The 15,659-nt window shown below is 42.1% G+C and overlaps 2 protein-coding genes, 1 long non-coding RNA gene and 1 pseudogene across 6 annotated transcripts in view; 3 read left to right on the top strand and 1 right to left on the bottom strand.

Moving 5' to 3' along the window:
- LOC108897336 (protein FAM13A) overlaps positions 1–15,659 on the bottom strand; it is a 77,732-nt gene that overhangs the window by 11,306 nt on the left and 50,767 nt on the right. The window lies entirely within an intron of this gene.
- The window catches only part of LOC108897271 (phytanoyl-CoA hydroxylase-interacting protein-like), a 72,887-nt pseudogene that overhangs the window by 28,554 nt on the left and 28,674 nt on the right, over positions 1–15,659 (top strand).
- Positions 1–15,659, top strand: part of LOC108880653 (phytanoyl-CoA hydroxylase-interacting protein-like) — a 52,858-nt gene that overhangs the window by 32,489 nt on the left and 4,710 nt on the right. The window contains exons 1-3 of one of the 2 annotated variants that reach the window (XM_018672251.2): positions 2,716–3,492; positions 12,212–12,408; positions 14,275–14,449. In XM_018672251.2, coding sequence (XP_018527767.1) covers positions 3,387–3,492; positions 12,212–12,408; positions 14,275–14,449 — 478 coding nt within the window. In that variant the 5' untranslated portion in view covers positions 2,716–3,386. Of the gene's footprint in view, positions 1–2,715; positions 3,493–12,211; positions 12,409–14,274; positions 14,450–15,659 lie in introns of those variants that run through there. The other variant, XM_051076900.1, reaches the window with a different exon arrangement.
- The window catches only part of LOC127143433 (uncharacterized), a 31,721-nt gene that overhangs the window by 11,352 nt on the left and 4,710 nt on the right, over positions 1–15,659 (top strand). The window lies entirely within an intron of this gene.

Raw genomic sequence — 15,659 nt, 5'->3', positions numbered from 1 at the left:
GATAAATACAGGTCATATAACTTTCTGCAACAGAGCAAATCAGTGATATCAGTGATATTCCTTCTTCTGTGCTGTGCAAGCTCTATCAGTCAAACTGTTTTTTATTGATAAGTCTGTCAGCCCTGCTTTAATTAGTCTCTCCTAATTAAAACGTGTGGCTTGCTGCTGAATGTTGGCTAAATATTAATTTCATTAATCATTAGATTTTGCTGTAACAACAAAGTGGACAGTGAAGGCGTTTCAGTCTTGAAAAGCTCAGATAAACTGGGATTTCATTTGGAGACTCAGAGACACACATGGCCATTATCAATCAAACTGCAGCCCACACTGCAAATCAATGACACGCTTCATTTGCTTCCTTCAGACAAATGTGTTTGTGGTACGCAGTGACACACACACACATACTTGCACATTGCGCCCTGGAGACTTGGTATTGTTTTCTGCTAATGTAAAATATTGGGGCCTACGATACATATACTGGCTCATAACTGACCTCTTGGATGAGAAGTGATGTCTAGTGACCGCAGGGTGTGTGCATGTGGGCGTGTGAGAGACTGAGGAAGATGTAGAGATGAGAGTAAATATAATGAGAGAGATATTTGGATTTGGATCACCTCTTTTTTTTCATCATTGTATATATTTTTCAAACCTATTTGGCCTGTTTGTTGTACTCTCAACACACTGCTTTCCCTGCTATTTTTCCATCTGTCACCATGTTCACGTGGTCTCTGAGCTCTAAGCACAGCAGAGTGAGCAAATCAGAGTGGACTGCCAATACAGGACACACTGTGACATATAGTGTACACACACACAAACACACTGACACACTGCAGATTAATATGCACTTCAGAGAGCTGGAGTCACAGCACAGAGAACATAGGAGAAGTGATGGAAAGAAAGAAAGGAAAAGGTGACGAGAAGGTTGAAGCAATGGAAATGAAGAGAGTAAAAGGTAGGAGAGGTGAGGAGAAAAAGAGGAAGGATGTGGGTGAAGGAGGAGAATGGAGGAGGGGATGAACTTGGCTGGTGTGTGTGTGTGTGTGTAACATGGGGACACAGTGTCGCTTTCCCTTGTCCTCCTGCAGCTTTACTGGAAACACTGACGCTAACACAGGATGACTCTCGCTGGAGGGACACGGGTGGTGGAGAGAGGGATGGCAAGGGGATGGATGGAGGTAGGATGAGAAGGAACCCTCTAGAATCGGTCAACCTCATCCTCCACCACCTCCTTCTCCTCCTCCTCTCATGTCAGATAAGCACAGCAGGCCGAGCAGGGAAATGGGAAGGGGGAGGGTGACAAATAGAAATAGATGATGGCATACATAACAATGAGCTGTTTTAATATTTGGATCATTAGCTGAGCTCTAGTTCTTTTTGTTTATGTTTATAGTCACTGTACATGGACTTTTGATGAGCTTACTCACTGGTTTATGGAATTATAGTGGAAACAGATGCTGTGTTAATCTGTATGAAGCTCTTTAGATTGCAGGATCAGTCATAGTCATATCGTAAACATATAAAAGCATAATGCTACATATAACTTTCCTATACCTATAAATAACTTGGAGATAATTTCATCTGTTGATACTGAATCTAGCAGCATCCTCTCCTCAGACACAGGGAGTGATCAGCATGCTGACCTTCACTTTTAATGAGTTGTATTTCCCAGACAGGAAATTTGAGCCAGATGCAGTGTTGCCGTCGTGAAATCTGAGCGTGGAATATATTCAGGCCTTCAGTGGTGCGCCTAATAAGTTTCCTACCGAATCCGAATGCCACAGTGATTATGAGCTTATTAGGAGTTTAATTCGCCCTGCCCGCCATAACCCTATTTTCTAATCCTGCGATGTGCATGGAAATGCTCACCAACTAGCCTATAGTTTACTGTATCTCATACATGAGGAATTGCAATTAGATTTGTTATTCTGTTGTACTTGTTCTCCCTCTTTCTTTGTTCCAGACTGGATAGGTGATTGGTGATGATGATGCTGTGTCAGTGTGTCTTATACAGAGACGATTTAGGGTGGCTTTCCTACTATAATTCGTGATCCAGGGTAGACTAGTGTGCCAGTCCCCCCACCCCTCTGCTGTATTGGACAGCATGACTCAGGGGTCCCACAGGCGCAGCTGCAGAATCCGTTGTCCGCTGAATAGATAAACACTCTGTCGCCTCTCCTCAGGGCGCCTTGTATAACACTGAGAGAGACAAAAACAAATAGAAAGTGACACCGCCTCACTCTGATGCTCCCTCATGGAGTATGAAGGGGAGACTAGACTGCTTTAGGAAATATAAAAATGAAAATGACTCCATGATGATCAGAACATACGCCTGCATGGCCCAGTAGTGTTAGAAGAGGCGCCTGCAGCCTTCAGTGTGTGTTTAGCCACAGTTTACACATGCACTTGACCTTTTATGCCTTGGCAATCCTGCCTCTGTGGGCCACTGATAAAGAGGGTGTAGTAGTCTAAGGGAGATAATTACAAACACACACACACACACACACACACACACACACACACACACCCTAGCTTAAAGTATGGTTTTCCGGCTTTGAGCTGACATGGCTTTCCATTTTATTATGTCCCATTATGTCTACAACACAAGAAGGATCGTCTATTAGGCAGAAAAGCAGAGGCAAAGCTGATCATTCATTATGTCGCGCAGTATGTCAGAGTCATCCCCCCAGCTCATTATTGTGTGGTCCACTTGCACCTGCGCTCCTGCGAGAGAGGGCTACACCTCACCAAATAAGGACATGAGAGAGACCCTTGTTGGGATGACGTTGAACGTGAAATGGGAAAGAAATAGGTGTGTGTGGACGGTCTACATGGAGACTTGAACCGGAGGGGAACACCGGGCTAATCTGGTTACATAAGAAGCCATTGAATTTGCGGAACGTCTCTGCACTAATCCGCTGAACTATTCATGTTCAACTGTCCCGCGGCAGGACACACAGACACACACGCTCGCGCGCGCACACACTTGTGGCTCTGAAGGCACAAACGCGCTGCATGCACAAGGAGCGCATGAAATAAGATAAACGCGCAGACTGGCGTCTTTGACGGAGGTTTACACACTTAAGTGCGTTTCCGCAGAAGCTGCTATGTTTCACTCCGCAAACCCGAACCGGCGGCTTGTGTTGTTCGTGCCCGTGACGATTCCGCTGACGCGCCACTAGCCGCACCACCCAGGAGACGGAGAGGAGAGCTGTGAGCGACGGAACGAGCGAGGAGGGGGGTGAGCTGACTGGAAACCCGTCTCTCTTTCTCTTTCTTTTCTCCTTCCTTTGACGATCGGGGACCGAAAAGCCCGTGGTTGCGCGAGTCCCGTGGACGATATTTAACGAGCGATTCACCAGTAGCATCATCCAGGCTCTTCTGCAGAGATGGAGGTACCCGGCTTGGCGCACAACATCACCAGTCCGTTAAGTCCCTGCGAGGGGATGATCAAGGACCTGAGCCTAGATGCCATACAATTATGCGAACGAGATGGTAAGGAGAGGTTTGTCGGATTTTCACTGGGGTGTTGTGACATTTCGGGTATAATACCGGTGCATTAGGCCCTATTTTCATTTCCAGAGTCGCTGCAACGCGTGCAGACTGTTTGTCATTGGTTTTAGCTGCATGCTGTACCCTTATTGTGCGTTTGAAGGGAATAGGGGCTGGTCGCTCCGCCGGTTCCTTGGATGGATGGTGCGCTTAGTGCGTGTGTGGAATAGCTGAGTGTCTTTACAGTGGCAACGAGGTTTTGTTCATTCACAAGAGAGGGGTCTCTGCTTAGAAGAAAGATTTATTCCAGCAAACTGAACATGCACAGGCGAGAATACAATGTTAAGTGATGAGTGTCTTTATTTCAGCACCACAGACATGGACAGAGGCCGGCAGCCACCCCGCCTATAACAGCTGCTTCTTGTCTTTTTCTAAGGGAGCTGCCATAATCATTTTATTTGCACATTGTGCATGGCAGACTGTAAATTTTTCTGCTAACAACTGACTCAGTCTTTAATCTTATATCCCAGCTTCAACTCACAAAAGCTCACCCCCTGTGTTTAAATTTTTAATTCATCAAGTCATCCACCTGCATCTGTGCTGGATAGTCTGTGGCTGACTCCTCAAAATTCAAAAGTTTTCTGGACATTTACCATCAAATGAAGAGTTGATATGAATTTGATTGCAGATGAAAAGCGACCTATTAGCCAGTTTTGCAATATCAAAATGGATAAGTAGTTTTTACATGAGCATGCTTAACCCTGATGCGGTTATAACGGTGAGGAGGAAAAAAGCAAGTCATCATCAGGAGAGAATGAGGCTCAAACATGGCTGCACCCACATGTGTGTGTGCACAGGCGGTGCGGCCCTACACACCCATCAGTGCAATTACAAACCATTGATTCCACATCTGAGTTAAGACTCATGGTCACAGAGATCCAATTTTAATTAAGATTGTAGATTAATTCACATCCAGTGAAATGAATGAAATTAGATCCCACCTTTTCACAGTTGAATTAATTTTAATGGAGATGTTTTTTCTTGGCCATTGCCAGATTTTCATTATCTGTTTTTGGATTTGCCAGTTAGGTCGCACATTGGAGTCAATGGTGTGTCTTCACTAAGCCTTCAAATGACCCCCAGCATCTGATCACAGTGCAGTCATTGTACCCACACAGCCTCATTTTTTCATCTGCCAGAGCTGCTCCTCATAATGTAATGCAGCAGGATGCAGTTTATATCCTCTTAGTGCTTTGCTGGCCTGATTCTAAAGCTGTAATTTTAATAATGGTATATAGGCTGGGGCTGGACTTTTCTAATGGACCCTTGTGCCAGCGTTGTGCTTCCCATTCTGCAGGTTAATTGGGGAGCTTTTTTTTTTTTTTTTTTTTTTTTTTGGGTCTGGTCTTTTCAGCATAACAACCACTTTCCTATTTGTCAAGTAGATTAGCCAGTGTAAACAGCAGTGTCTCTGTGTCTTTGAGACACCCACATGCTCTGTGTTTATGGAGCAACACAGTCACAATGTCTTACCTTCTGTGCTGATTTGGTAGAACAATTCGTGATTGTCGAATTTTAGTTTGTAGAAATGTTAGTTCAGATATAGTAGTTCATATACTATAACTGGTTTACATGAAGCACTCATGTACCAGTTTAAGTATCACTGCTGGACAATGCATGCCAGTGCCATTATAATCTGCCCACATTGCCTCTTACATATGCAAAACTTCACTCACTAATGTCGACAGCATAGTTGAGTTTCATGATAAGGGGTGGTTGATGTGTAGTATTTGCAGCATGCAGGTGATCTGCTCAACTCATTCTGATCTCTTAAGATTTGGTTTTGACAGACACACAATGGACCTACCAACATACTTGTACATTATAAATGAAAATTGCAGTCCGGTAGAGTACTCCCTCAGAAAACAATAAGTGAATCTTGATGATGTTAAATTCTTTTGGGAATGGTTTGTAGTGTTTGGACTATATTAGTGTTCCTGTTATTTTGACCACCCCCTTGATTTTGATGTAGAAGTTTCTCAATTAAGATGACCTCCAAGAAATACTGTACAGTTCACTCTCTCTGCCACACCCCATGTAGAAGACTGCATAGCCCACTTTTAGCTTTCTTGGAAATGGACTGTTTTGTTTTATCTGATCATACATTCTTCCAAGGACCATATTCATTTCAGTTTCACATAGCTTTCTAAATTTATCTCCCAAATCCATTAATATTTAATTGCCAGCATGAGTGGCTTATGTGCCTATGCTGACCCAGCAAATGGAAATGCATGCAGCTTCAGAAGTCTGTGGGAAAGAGCTCTCTCTCTCACACACACTAAGGACTGTTTGAGCAATTCAATGCACAAAAGAAATAGTGGGATACAAGTTGTTTCTGTGTGTACCCTCTGTTAGAGGGGGTGTTAAAGCCTTAATGGTACAGTTTAGTGATGGGGTTGTAATATGAATAAGTAGGGGGGTAGGGAATGTTTTGCTTAGAGTGTTGAGTGGTGGGAAAAATACAGAATCTGCACTTATGAATAAGAAGTCTCTGCTGCGGGTGTGCGGAGGTCAGGGACAGAGGGGACCCACTTCCATTATGTTGTACTGGAAACAGATTTGTCACCAACCTCTTCAAGGCTGATTTTGACCACCATTTTGATTTTATATCCACAGTTAACCCGTGCTTACAGGGGGTAATGAAATGCACACTACATATCTCGCAAGACCATTGTGCTGTGGCTGCTGACATAATTAGGTGTCTTGATGGATGAGTGCCATTTATGCAACCAAGTACTGTGTCTGCACTGTCACCCCCCTCCTCACTGCCCAAAATACTGCTGCTCCAGCTGTGCCAACCTCAGTCTGGCAGCGCGTGTTTCTGTCCAGATAGATAGATAGATAGATGAAGAAAAAAACATTCTGCTAAAGGTGGCATAACATCACCAAGTAACTGTGTCAAATTGAAGAAAAGCCCCCACAGTGTTGAGTCTGCCAGCTATTAATCGACGATGGCATTGTTTCTTCAAACGCAGTGCCACAACATCTAAACAAAAGGCTTACTTTTCAATCCTTGCAAAGCCACAGTGAAGCTGAGACACACCATGAAAAGAAGTTTTGTAAGATTAAATGGGCAGTGTGAGAAACAATTATGCTGGGGCCCTTATTTTTTAATTTCACTGTAAAAACATGCTTCATTTCAGACCTTGTGACAAGATTTTTTTTAGCCACGTGACCAAAGTTCCTCTATGGTTGGCAATGTTGGTGTGACGGTCAGTCCATCACTTTGGTCCTGACTGAAATATCTCAACAACTATTGAATGGATTACCATGAAATTTTATATAGAAGTTTTTTAGCGATCTCCTGATTTTTCCCCTGGCACCACCATGAGTTTTTTTGTGAAATGTCTCGACTACAATTAGATGAATTGCCATAAAATTTAGTAAAGATGTCCATGTTGCCCTGAGGATGAATTGTCACAAATCTTGAAATCCCTACACTTTTCATGTAACTCTATCATCAGGTCATTTTTTCTTTTTCCAAAGCTTTTGTTTAGGACCAAGTACCTGTAAAATGAATGACTTTGCCATCAGACCTAGCCATGAGCCAATGTTAGCATGCTAACATGCTATGCTAAGATGGTGAACTACTTGCTAAACATCAGCTATCAGTATTGTCATTGTGAATATTTTAGTATGCACTTAGCTTAAAGCAGCACTGTGCCTAAGAACAGCCTCGTAGACCTGCTAGCATGGCTCTTAGTCTCTTATTCTCTAAGTCTCGTATAGAATGGTAACTTCGGTGATAACTGTTACTTAATGGATTGAGTAGAGCTTATCCAATATGCTCCAACATGGTGCAACAGCAGGCCGGCCTTATGACATACAGCATTATCTGAGTAAGCTGGCATTTTAGTTTGGTGAATATTCAGCGTGAGCAGTTGTGTGCTATGACTGTGCTGGCAAGAGGTACAGGTACATTTTATACAGCCACTTATCAGCTGCATAATAAATTCACTTGGAATTGACTTAATGGTATTAAATAGTTTCTGTTATTTACGATTGATTGCTTCCAACATTCAGGCAAATTTTCCTTTTGTATGTTTTTTTCAGTGCCTGACTATTGGTACATAAAGTCCTACGGAGAAATAAAGACTTGTACTGCAAAAAAGTTGAAGGATTTTAGAGCAGCCTGTTGTTCAGGAATTCAGAGTCTATGCAAATGAGAACTGATGACTCATTCTGGTTTTCTATGAGTTTAGAAAAACAGATCCTCCCTAAGGATCCTCTATTTAATTAATTTGTAAGAATAGGAATGGGTCAGTTCTGAACCCGAGCCCTCTTCTCTGTTGAATTTTGTGTTATTAAAGCATCTTTATTAGGTCTTTTTTTACTATTCAGGAGCTTACTGCTTTGTAAAAGGTGGAGCACAGAATGTGTAACCCCGATGAACAGGGCATTGTTTATCTTGCTCAGAGAGAAAGATGCTTTTCCATTGGCAGGTTCTCTCACTCCCAGCATGATCTCTGTCTCAGTCTAGCCTGTGCACTGAGAGGAACAAAGGCGTGATTTTCAAAAGCCTGTGAACATCAATGCCTTGCAAGTGTCTGTTGCACTGCTCATGTCTACAGTTCAATTTTAGACCTAACACTAAAACTTAAAAAGTAGGAGGCTGACTGTCTCTAAGTGCCCACTTGTGCACTCTTTACAGTCAGTGCTACAATCATCTGCCAATTCTTTTTTCCCATCATACACCTGCCAGCAATACTCTGCAAATTGATTTCTTTCAACCTTAATCTTGAATGAAAGTTGACTTATTTTAAAATGAAGAAGAATGGACCTTCAAATGTAGCACTGTAGTCTCACATGGTGGACACTTTTTTTAATCCTCAACTGCCACTGTTGTGGTGAGTGCATTTACATTATGTAGATGGCCTGGATGGAAATAAAATCACTTTGCTCTTACCAGTAAAGAGTGCTAACAAGTAATTCACAGCATCAAGCCAGGTGTGACTGGAACAAATCCTACCACAGAGAGCCATTAGGATGGCCCTGCGTATGCATGTTAACAAGATTTTTATTGATCCTCCTGCATCTATTGCTATTCCACACTGGCATTTGACTGCACGCTGAGTAAAAGGGCAATACACAATAAGGTCCATTTGATAGGGTTTAGCAGATTCAACAGAGTAGGCTGTCCGTCTTTTGAAATGTAATGCCTTTGCAGATGTTTCTGTGTCCTGTAGTTTGGCTCTTTGCTTGAACACATCCAATGCTCTTATATATTAAACTGAATATACACATATGTCATTTTGAACCTTATGTACAGCATAGCATGGTAATCTGTGTTCCTAAGCTCCTAAGCAGGGGCTCAAGAGCTGACTCTTATTTTGCTTGATCATGATTAGGCAAAAATCCCCCACCCTCTGCCTCATGCACAGCATTATAATACAGTGTAATGAATAGCAAAATAACAGAAGCACATTGCATTATAATGGCTTCCATGGTAAAATTATGACTCAACAAAATGAATACTGGCTAGAGTTGCAACCCAGGTGCAATTACAAAGTAGCGAGAGCAAAGCTCCAATTCTAGCATATAAATTTAAGTCAAACTGAGGGTTGAGGCCTCCCATGTGAGACTGTAAAAGGTTTTACTCTCTCCCTTAATGCTTGACCTTCATCCTGCTCCTCCATCTTTCATCCTGTGCTCTCAAAGTCCCAGTGGATTCAGAGTAGAGCTTAGCCACTGGATCTCACAAAGCTGGTGTGTTTACCTGCAGGGAAGGCTACGTGGTATATATTATTATTATTATTCAATGACTCAGACTTCTATTCAGTGCTGCCAAGCTGTTGTTAAGTTTATTTTATCATTTTGATGATGTGTTTGTTAGCATGTTGGCATACTGCTTAATTCATACGTTTATATTGTTTGCCTTTTTTAAAAAACATACAGAACAAACAGTGGTGGATGCTGATCTCTGTCTGTCTAATGAGCACATCTTTTGCTTTCTGCCCAGTAAACTGTAGCCTCCAGAGCATTTCCCTGATAGCATCAGTTTTAGCTTGACTGAGTAGCCTTAACAGTGTTATGTAGGCAATATCTGCATTTGGAAAGCCTTACTGTGTTTGTGTAATGCTTCCATTTGCAGGTTAATTAGGAGAGCATTAGAGTGAACAGGAGCTAAATCAGCATTGCAGCCTCAGAAGGAGCTGAGAGGGCAAAGACCTGCATGGGGTCTCTCTTCAGAGTGTTTGAAGGGAAACATCGGTGTTGACATTAACATTCTGAGGAGCAGAGGACAAGGAACTTACCCTGCTTCAGGCATAACACAGTGACTGAGTGAGCAGGTTTTTCATCTTTGGTGTTTGGCTTAGGTTAATGTTGATAGTTATGTCCTGCAGGTAGTCTAAGTTATGAGGATTTGGGATGGAATGAGTAACTTGAAAGCTTTTATTTTATGAGTTGGCACAAAATCACAAAACATGCAGTTATGTCCACATTTAGAATAAACTTGTACTATCTGTTCTTTTAGGCTTGTATTACTTAGCATTTTTGAAAATTTACAAAAGAAATCCTCAGCAATATTTCACTTCCCTTGGGTATATTTTATCTTTCCCTGACACTGGTGTCAGTGAGCACATGCCTTGTCCTTTTCTTGTTTTTGTTAGAGGTCAGCAGCACAGAAAGTCTCAGGTGGGACGTCACAGTGCTGAGATCACTGTCTGGTCCGTGCTGACTTAGTGGAGCATTTTCTGACAGAGGGCTGCACCGTCATGTCCCACGTTGACCTTCTCAGTCTGACCCAAACGTGAAGTATAACAAGATGGTCCTTAAATATGGAAATCAAAGCAGAGACATGTAGGAGCATGACATCTGAGAACCAGGCATAGTGCAGTTATAGGATGAGGATCTGATCTGTTTATATGTTTATATACTCCAGGAATCCCCTTCCCCCAGTGCCCCTAAAATCTAGTTTAAGCCATGTGCATTAAGTCCAGATGGTAATGCCTATGTTTAAATACACGTACTTAATGCTAGTGTGAGGATTTCTAACATTTTCTTCCCAAAGATTTACCTGCTCACTGAAAAGTCATGTTTCTACACTAAATCCACAAGCGCACAGCATGTATTTAGATTCACTTTGTCATAAGCAACAGTTTTGTCCGAAATAATTTGAGGTCTTTCTTTTTAGGTTAAAGATGATTTGTGATAATCAGCTAGTCGTGATTAGGAACTAGTGATTAGGACGAGGGGGTGGGGGGGTGGGGTGGTCTGGTGGTAAAGACCATACATTTGTCTGTTATGGATGTTATTTTAAGACAGTCATAAGTCATGATCTGAAAAAAAGCCAAATTAGGATAGAATTGTTTGGCAATTCTGAAGGGCAAGATGCACATCAGGAGTAGGAATTACCTTCTTTTTGACTATTTTCAGAAATGAATCCATCTACAAATACTCCACTGTTGGAGAGCTGTGTGAAGGCCAAACAGGAGAGTCCACAGAGCCCAATTATGGGGTGACTCTTTTATCTCGCCCTCTCTCTCAGCTCATGAGCGGAGATGGACGTTCCATGCTCTGCTGCCTCTGCCATTGTTTCCTCTCTATAGAGATAAGTTGCGTTGCACGTTACTTCCAAATTCCGCATTTTACTTTTTACTACATTTTACTTGCTCTTGTGTTTAGACCGCAGAGCGTGCACAGAAAACACATTGTTTCCATGCCAAGTGGGCGTCTCCCGAGTGTGACGCAAAGTCTATATTCATCCTAATACTACAAAGCTCTCATTCAACCATTGACATTTTCACTGGCCTCAGTGTGCACTTTGGGTTGTACTCCTTTGCTACATGTTGTGTCACTTACAGGGACCTGACTAATGGATGGGGGAAAACAATGTCGCAATAGGCCTCTCTAGCCAGGCCAAAAGGGCTCGACATGACAAAAAAACTGTGAAATTGAACATTTCCAAGTGTGCCCAGCTTAAATAAACAGCTGAAGTTCTGTGACATTCACCAGTATTTTAACTGTTATTGTTACAGGCTTGTGTATTGCCCAGCAGTGAGGTAGCTGAGCTTTTTTTCCTCCCTCCCTGCTGATTATAAATGAATCCATCTCTGCCGAGAGGAGAGGAGATTCAATCAGCAGCGTTTGAAATATTTAATGTCTCGTATGTTCCGGGAAGCAGATAGGTGTATATATGTGTTGAGGGACTGATGTGTTTCCATGGCAACATATATGGTAGTCGGTGACACAGGCAGTGCATTGTGCATGTGTGCCATAGTGGATATATGCTACTGCGAGTGCTGTCTGTGGAATAATTACTGAGAAACTATAGTAGTATGGAGGGTTTACAGTCAGTGAGAGAGAGAGGAGAACAAAGAAGAAAATTCTAAGGACTGAATATAAGCTGGGCATTAGATACAGCTTTTAAAGGTGTATATTAGACTTGATGAGGTCTCAAGTTTCACAGATAAAAAAAATTTAAAATAAAAATGTGATTTACGATCACTAATCAATGCCTTATAATGTTTAAGTCATTACGAGGAGATTTAAGATTCAAAACTGATATTGTATCAAATTTAAGCAAGCTTTAGCGGCCAGAACACTGATCTCAGCTCCTAAAGAATATATAGTTTCATTTTCATAAATATTGTTGCTCTATTTATCATTGATGTAAGCCACTATATCAACATTTCTTGTTGTTTTTTTTTCAACTACACAGGGAGTAAATCCCAGGACGGCAGCATCTCTGAGATGGAGGAGCTGCCTGTTCCTCAGAACATCAAGATCAGTAACATCACCTGTGACTCCTTCAAGATTTGCTGGGACATGGAGCCGCGCAGCAAGGAGCGCATCACACACTACTTCATTGACCTGAACAAAAAGGAGAATAAAAACTCAAACAAGTTCAAGCACAAGGTAACATTCGAATCAGTGCAGATAAACGCCTCACACTACAGAGAGGTGACTCAGCAAGAGGTCTCTCACTGAAGGCTCACTGAGAGGAATTTGCTGCAGTTCATAAAAAGGAAGGAATGTGCAAAGAATAAGAGGTTTTTGTAATTATGCGGTTCAGTATGTGAGAAAATTGAAAAATCTCTTTGAGCCTTGAGAGCACAAACTGGGCAATGTGCTAGTATAAATCAAGGTAATCTTAAAGTATCCTTTACCAAATTATAAACTATATGAATAATTCTCTCAGTGATCATTCAGTCCTAAAACATTTTCTTCTTTCCTGTATTTAAGCAAGTAAAAATATCCTTGAGATTAAAATCTCTTCTTCAGCTGATACGTGGATAAAAGGGCAGCAAAAGAATATTATTATGACAATAAATACAAACAACATAATCATATAACATTTTGGCAAGAAATGACATTACAGTATATTAAGTGTTTGAAAGTAATGTGCATTTATAAGTAATGGAAACCAGGTTTCTTATTCAAAGACTGGGTGTCTTTTTTTCAATATACATTCTCCACTTCAGGCCACTTGGCCATAACCATTCTGAAATATAAGTAATATAAACATCAGCTATATATGATCATCTTTGATGTTTGAATTCTACAATGACTGATTTGAGGCTGAAAGATTAGATACACCATGCTTTACCTCAAGACAACCTTTCTTTTCATGCTTGAGGCAAAAAGACTAATTTCAAGGTGGTTTTGTTCAAAGACTTCACAGCGAGCTGTTGCTCCGAGCTCTAATAGGCTAACATCACTCACACAGCCCTCTCTGCCTGAGAGTAATTGCACCAGCAGCAGCAGCAGCTGCAGCAGCAGGAAAACGGCAGCTCCTGCAGTGGATAGGCAGTGATCTGGTTTGGTAATCTTACAGATTCCCGTTATGTCTCTCCATCCTTTCCTCCAGTAGTCACTTACAGGTTGCTGTATAGTAAAATATTTTCCCTTTCTGATAACCACTGCATCTCTCTAAGGCTCTATTTGTTTATTCCTTCAAGCATATGAGCATCCAGGCTGTGGCATATTCTTTCTCCCTCTCTGTATGTTTGTGTAGCCTGTCCTCTGTCTTCATGATGGAGTGGAGGATGTGCAGCTCAGGCCCTGTCTGTTGTTGGCACCTGTTGCTTGACGTCCTCCCAGATCATATTCTTCATTAATGCTTACAGTCTATGAGGTGCCATCCTGATTGTTCATACTCTAAATCTACTTTGTTGCTCTATTCTGTACACACAACATCTATTGTGTTTCTGTCTGTCCTGGAAGAGGGATCTCTCCTCTGTTGCTTCTCCTGAGATTCCTTCCATTTTTTTCCCGTTAAAGGGTTTTTCTTTGCCCGATTCCAGGGGTCTAAGGACAGAGGGTGTCATATGCTGTACAGACTGTGAAGCCCCTGGAGGCAGATCATGATTTGTGGTTATTGGGCTAAATAAATAAAATTTGACTTGACTCTTTCTACTCTGTTATAGCAGGTGACCCCATACTAGTATTTTGATTTTGGTGTGCAGCAACAGTGTTGGTGGATTAATGGGCTGACACTGTTGCTAGGCAGGGGCTCCTGGTCCAATCAATGAGCTGCTAAGGTCCACTGAGACTTGGAGGGGGGTGGTGAATAGTGTACAAAATAGTGTACAGTGTACATAAACAAAAGTACAAGTATAAACTACAGTCTGCCCCTTATATGAAATGTGTGTCTGCAAATCCCTGTATGTGGCTGAAAGAAAGCCATAAATGGAGTATTTCTCTCTGATTCATTCCTTCCTGTCATCATTCACCTCCTTTTTCCTTCCCTCTTTTCCTCCTGCACTCCCTCCTTCCCCTCAGGATGTTCCTACCAAGCTGGTGGCGAAGGCAGTGCCCTTGCCCATGACGGTTCGGGGCCACTGGTTCCTGAGCCCACGCACCGAGTACACCGTGGCCGTCCAGACCGCATCAAAACAGACCGACGGGGACTACGCCGTCTCCGAGTGGAGCGAGATCATCGAGTTCTGCACTGCTGGTGAGTACGTACATTTTCAGCATGTGTGACATCACCCTTTGATTTTGGCAGCGACCACCTGAGCCAAAGAGGACAAAAGCGGAGGGTGTTAAGAGATAGGGACACAATGGAGCACATGACGGAGCACAATGCAATATGAGGGTGAATATTAAAGGGAGGCTAATTCATTCTGAGTGGAGGGAAAGATGGATGGAGAGATGGAGGAGGGGATGGTGAGGAAAGAGAAGGATTAAAGGAAGGAGGGGAGCTGTGCTGTATATCTTCTGGTGCAGAGGTCACCAAGTTCAACGTTGCAGGCTAGAGGCTTAGAGTGGGGGAGGGGAGGGGGTGGAGATGATGGTATGGAGACTAGAGGGCAGATCAGAGAAGGTGGGGAGGCTTGTTGTCTGTCTAAGACACACACATACACACACCCCACATAATCACAACGTCTCTCTCTACAACTTGGGACTTTTGTTGCATGTTGAGCTAAATGCTAATGTCAGCAGGCTAACATGCTCACAATGACAATACTAACATGCTAATGTTAAGCAGGTATAATATGCACCATATTAATTTTAGAGTGTTAGCATGCTAACATTTGCTTATTAGTGCTTAACACAAAGTACAGTTGAAGCTTATAGGAATTTCTTCAGTTTAACATAAACCAAAGAACTGAACAATCATCAGGATTGTCTCAATTGCATATTTATATCAGATTTCGTGGCAATCCATCGAAAGGTTGTTGAGATATTTCTATCTAGACCAAAGTGGTTTACCAATAGATGTTGCCATCGCTGAAGCCATGACTAAAAGTGTTGTTGTGTGTGTGTGTGTGTGTGTGTGTGACGGAGTTGCAATAGAAACTGATTAAGGAGAATGCTCAAAAATGCTGCCAAGACCTTCTATAACCATTAAGAAAAGCAGACCGTGTGTTTTGACAGCCAGACTGCTAAATGACTTTTTCTTCAACACACACAAACTTAAAAGCTACTTGACATTAAAGTAATAATCTCCCAAAAATAAACAGAATGTCCTCTTTCATTTTCATTCAATTCAGCTTTATTGTTGCATGAGAGAGCAGGGAATTTTCCTCTTTTACCCAAATCTGCCTTATTGGTGTGTTCAAATGCTTGTGGCAAAATTGGGATGGGGGGAAAATGCCTGCATCATTATGATTTTTTGTAAATATGCTTTGGATAAACTCCACACCCGTTTGGCAGAGCTGCTT

Source organism: Lates calcarifer, linkage group LG16_LG22 (assembly GCF_001640805.2).
Source record: "Lates calcarifer isolate ASB-BC8 linkage group LG16_LG22, TLL_Latcal_v3, whole genome shotgun sequence".
Lineage (NCBI taxonomy): Eukaryota > Metazoa > Chordata > Actinopteri > Centropomidae > Lates > Lates calcarifer.
The sequence above is the reverse complement of the archived record's forward strand: the minus strand, read 5'-3'. Positions and strand labels throughout refer to the sequence as shown.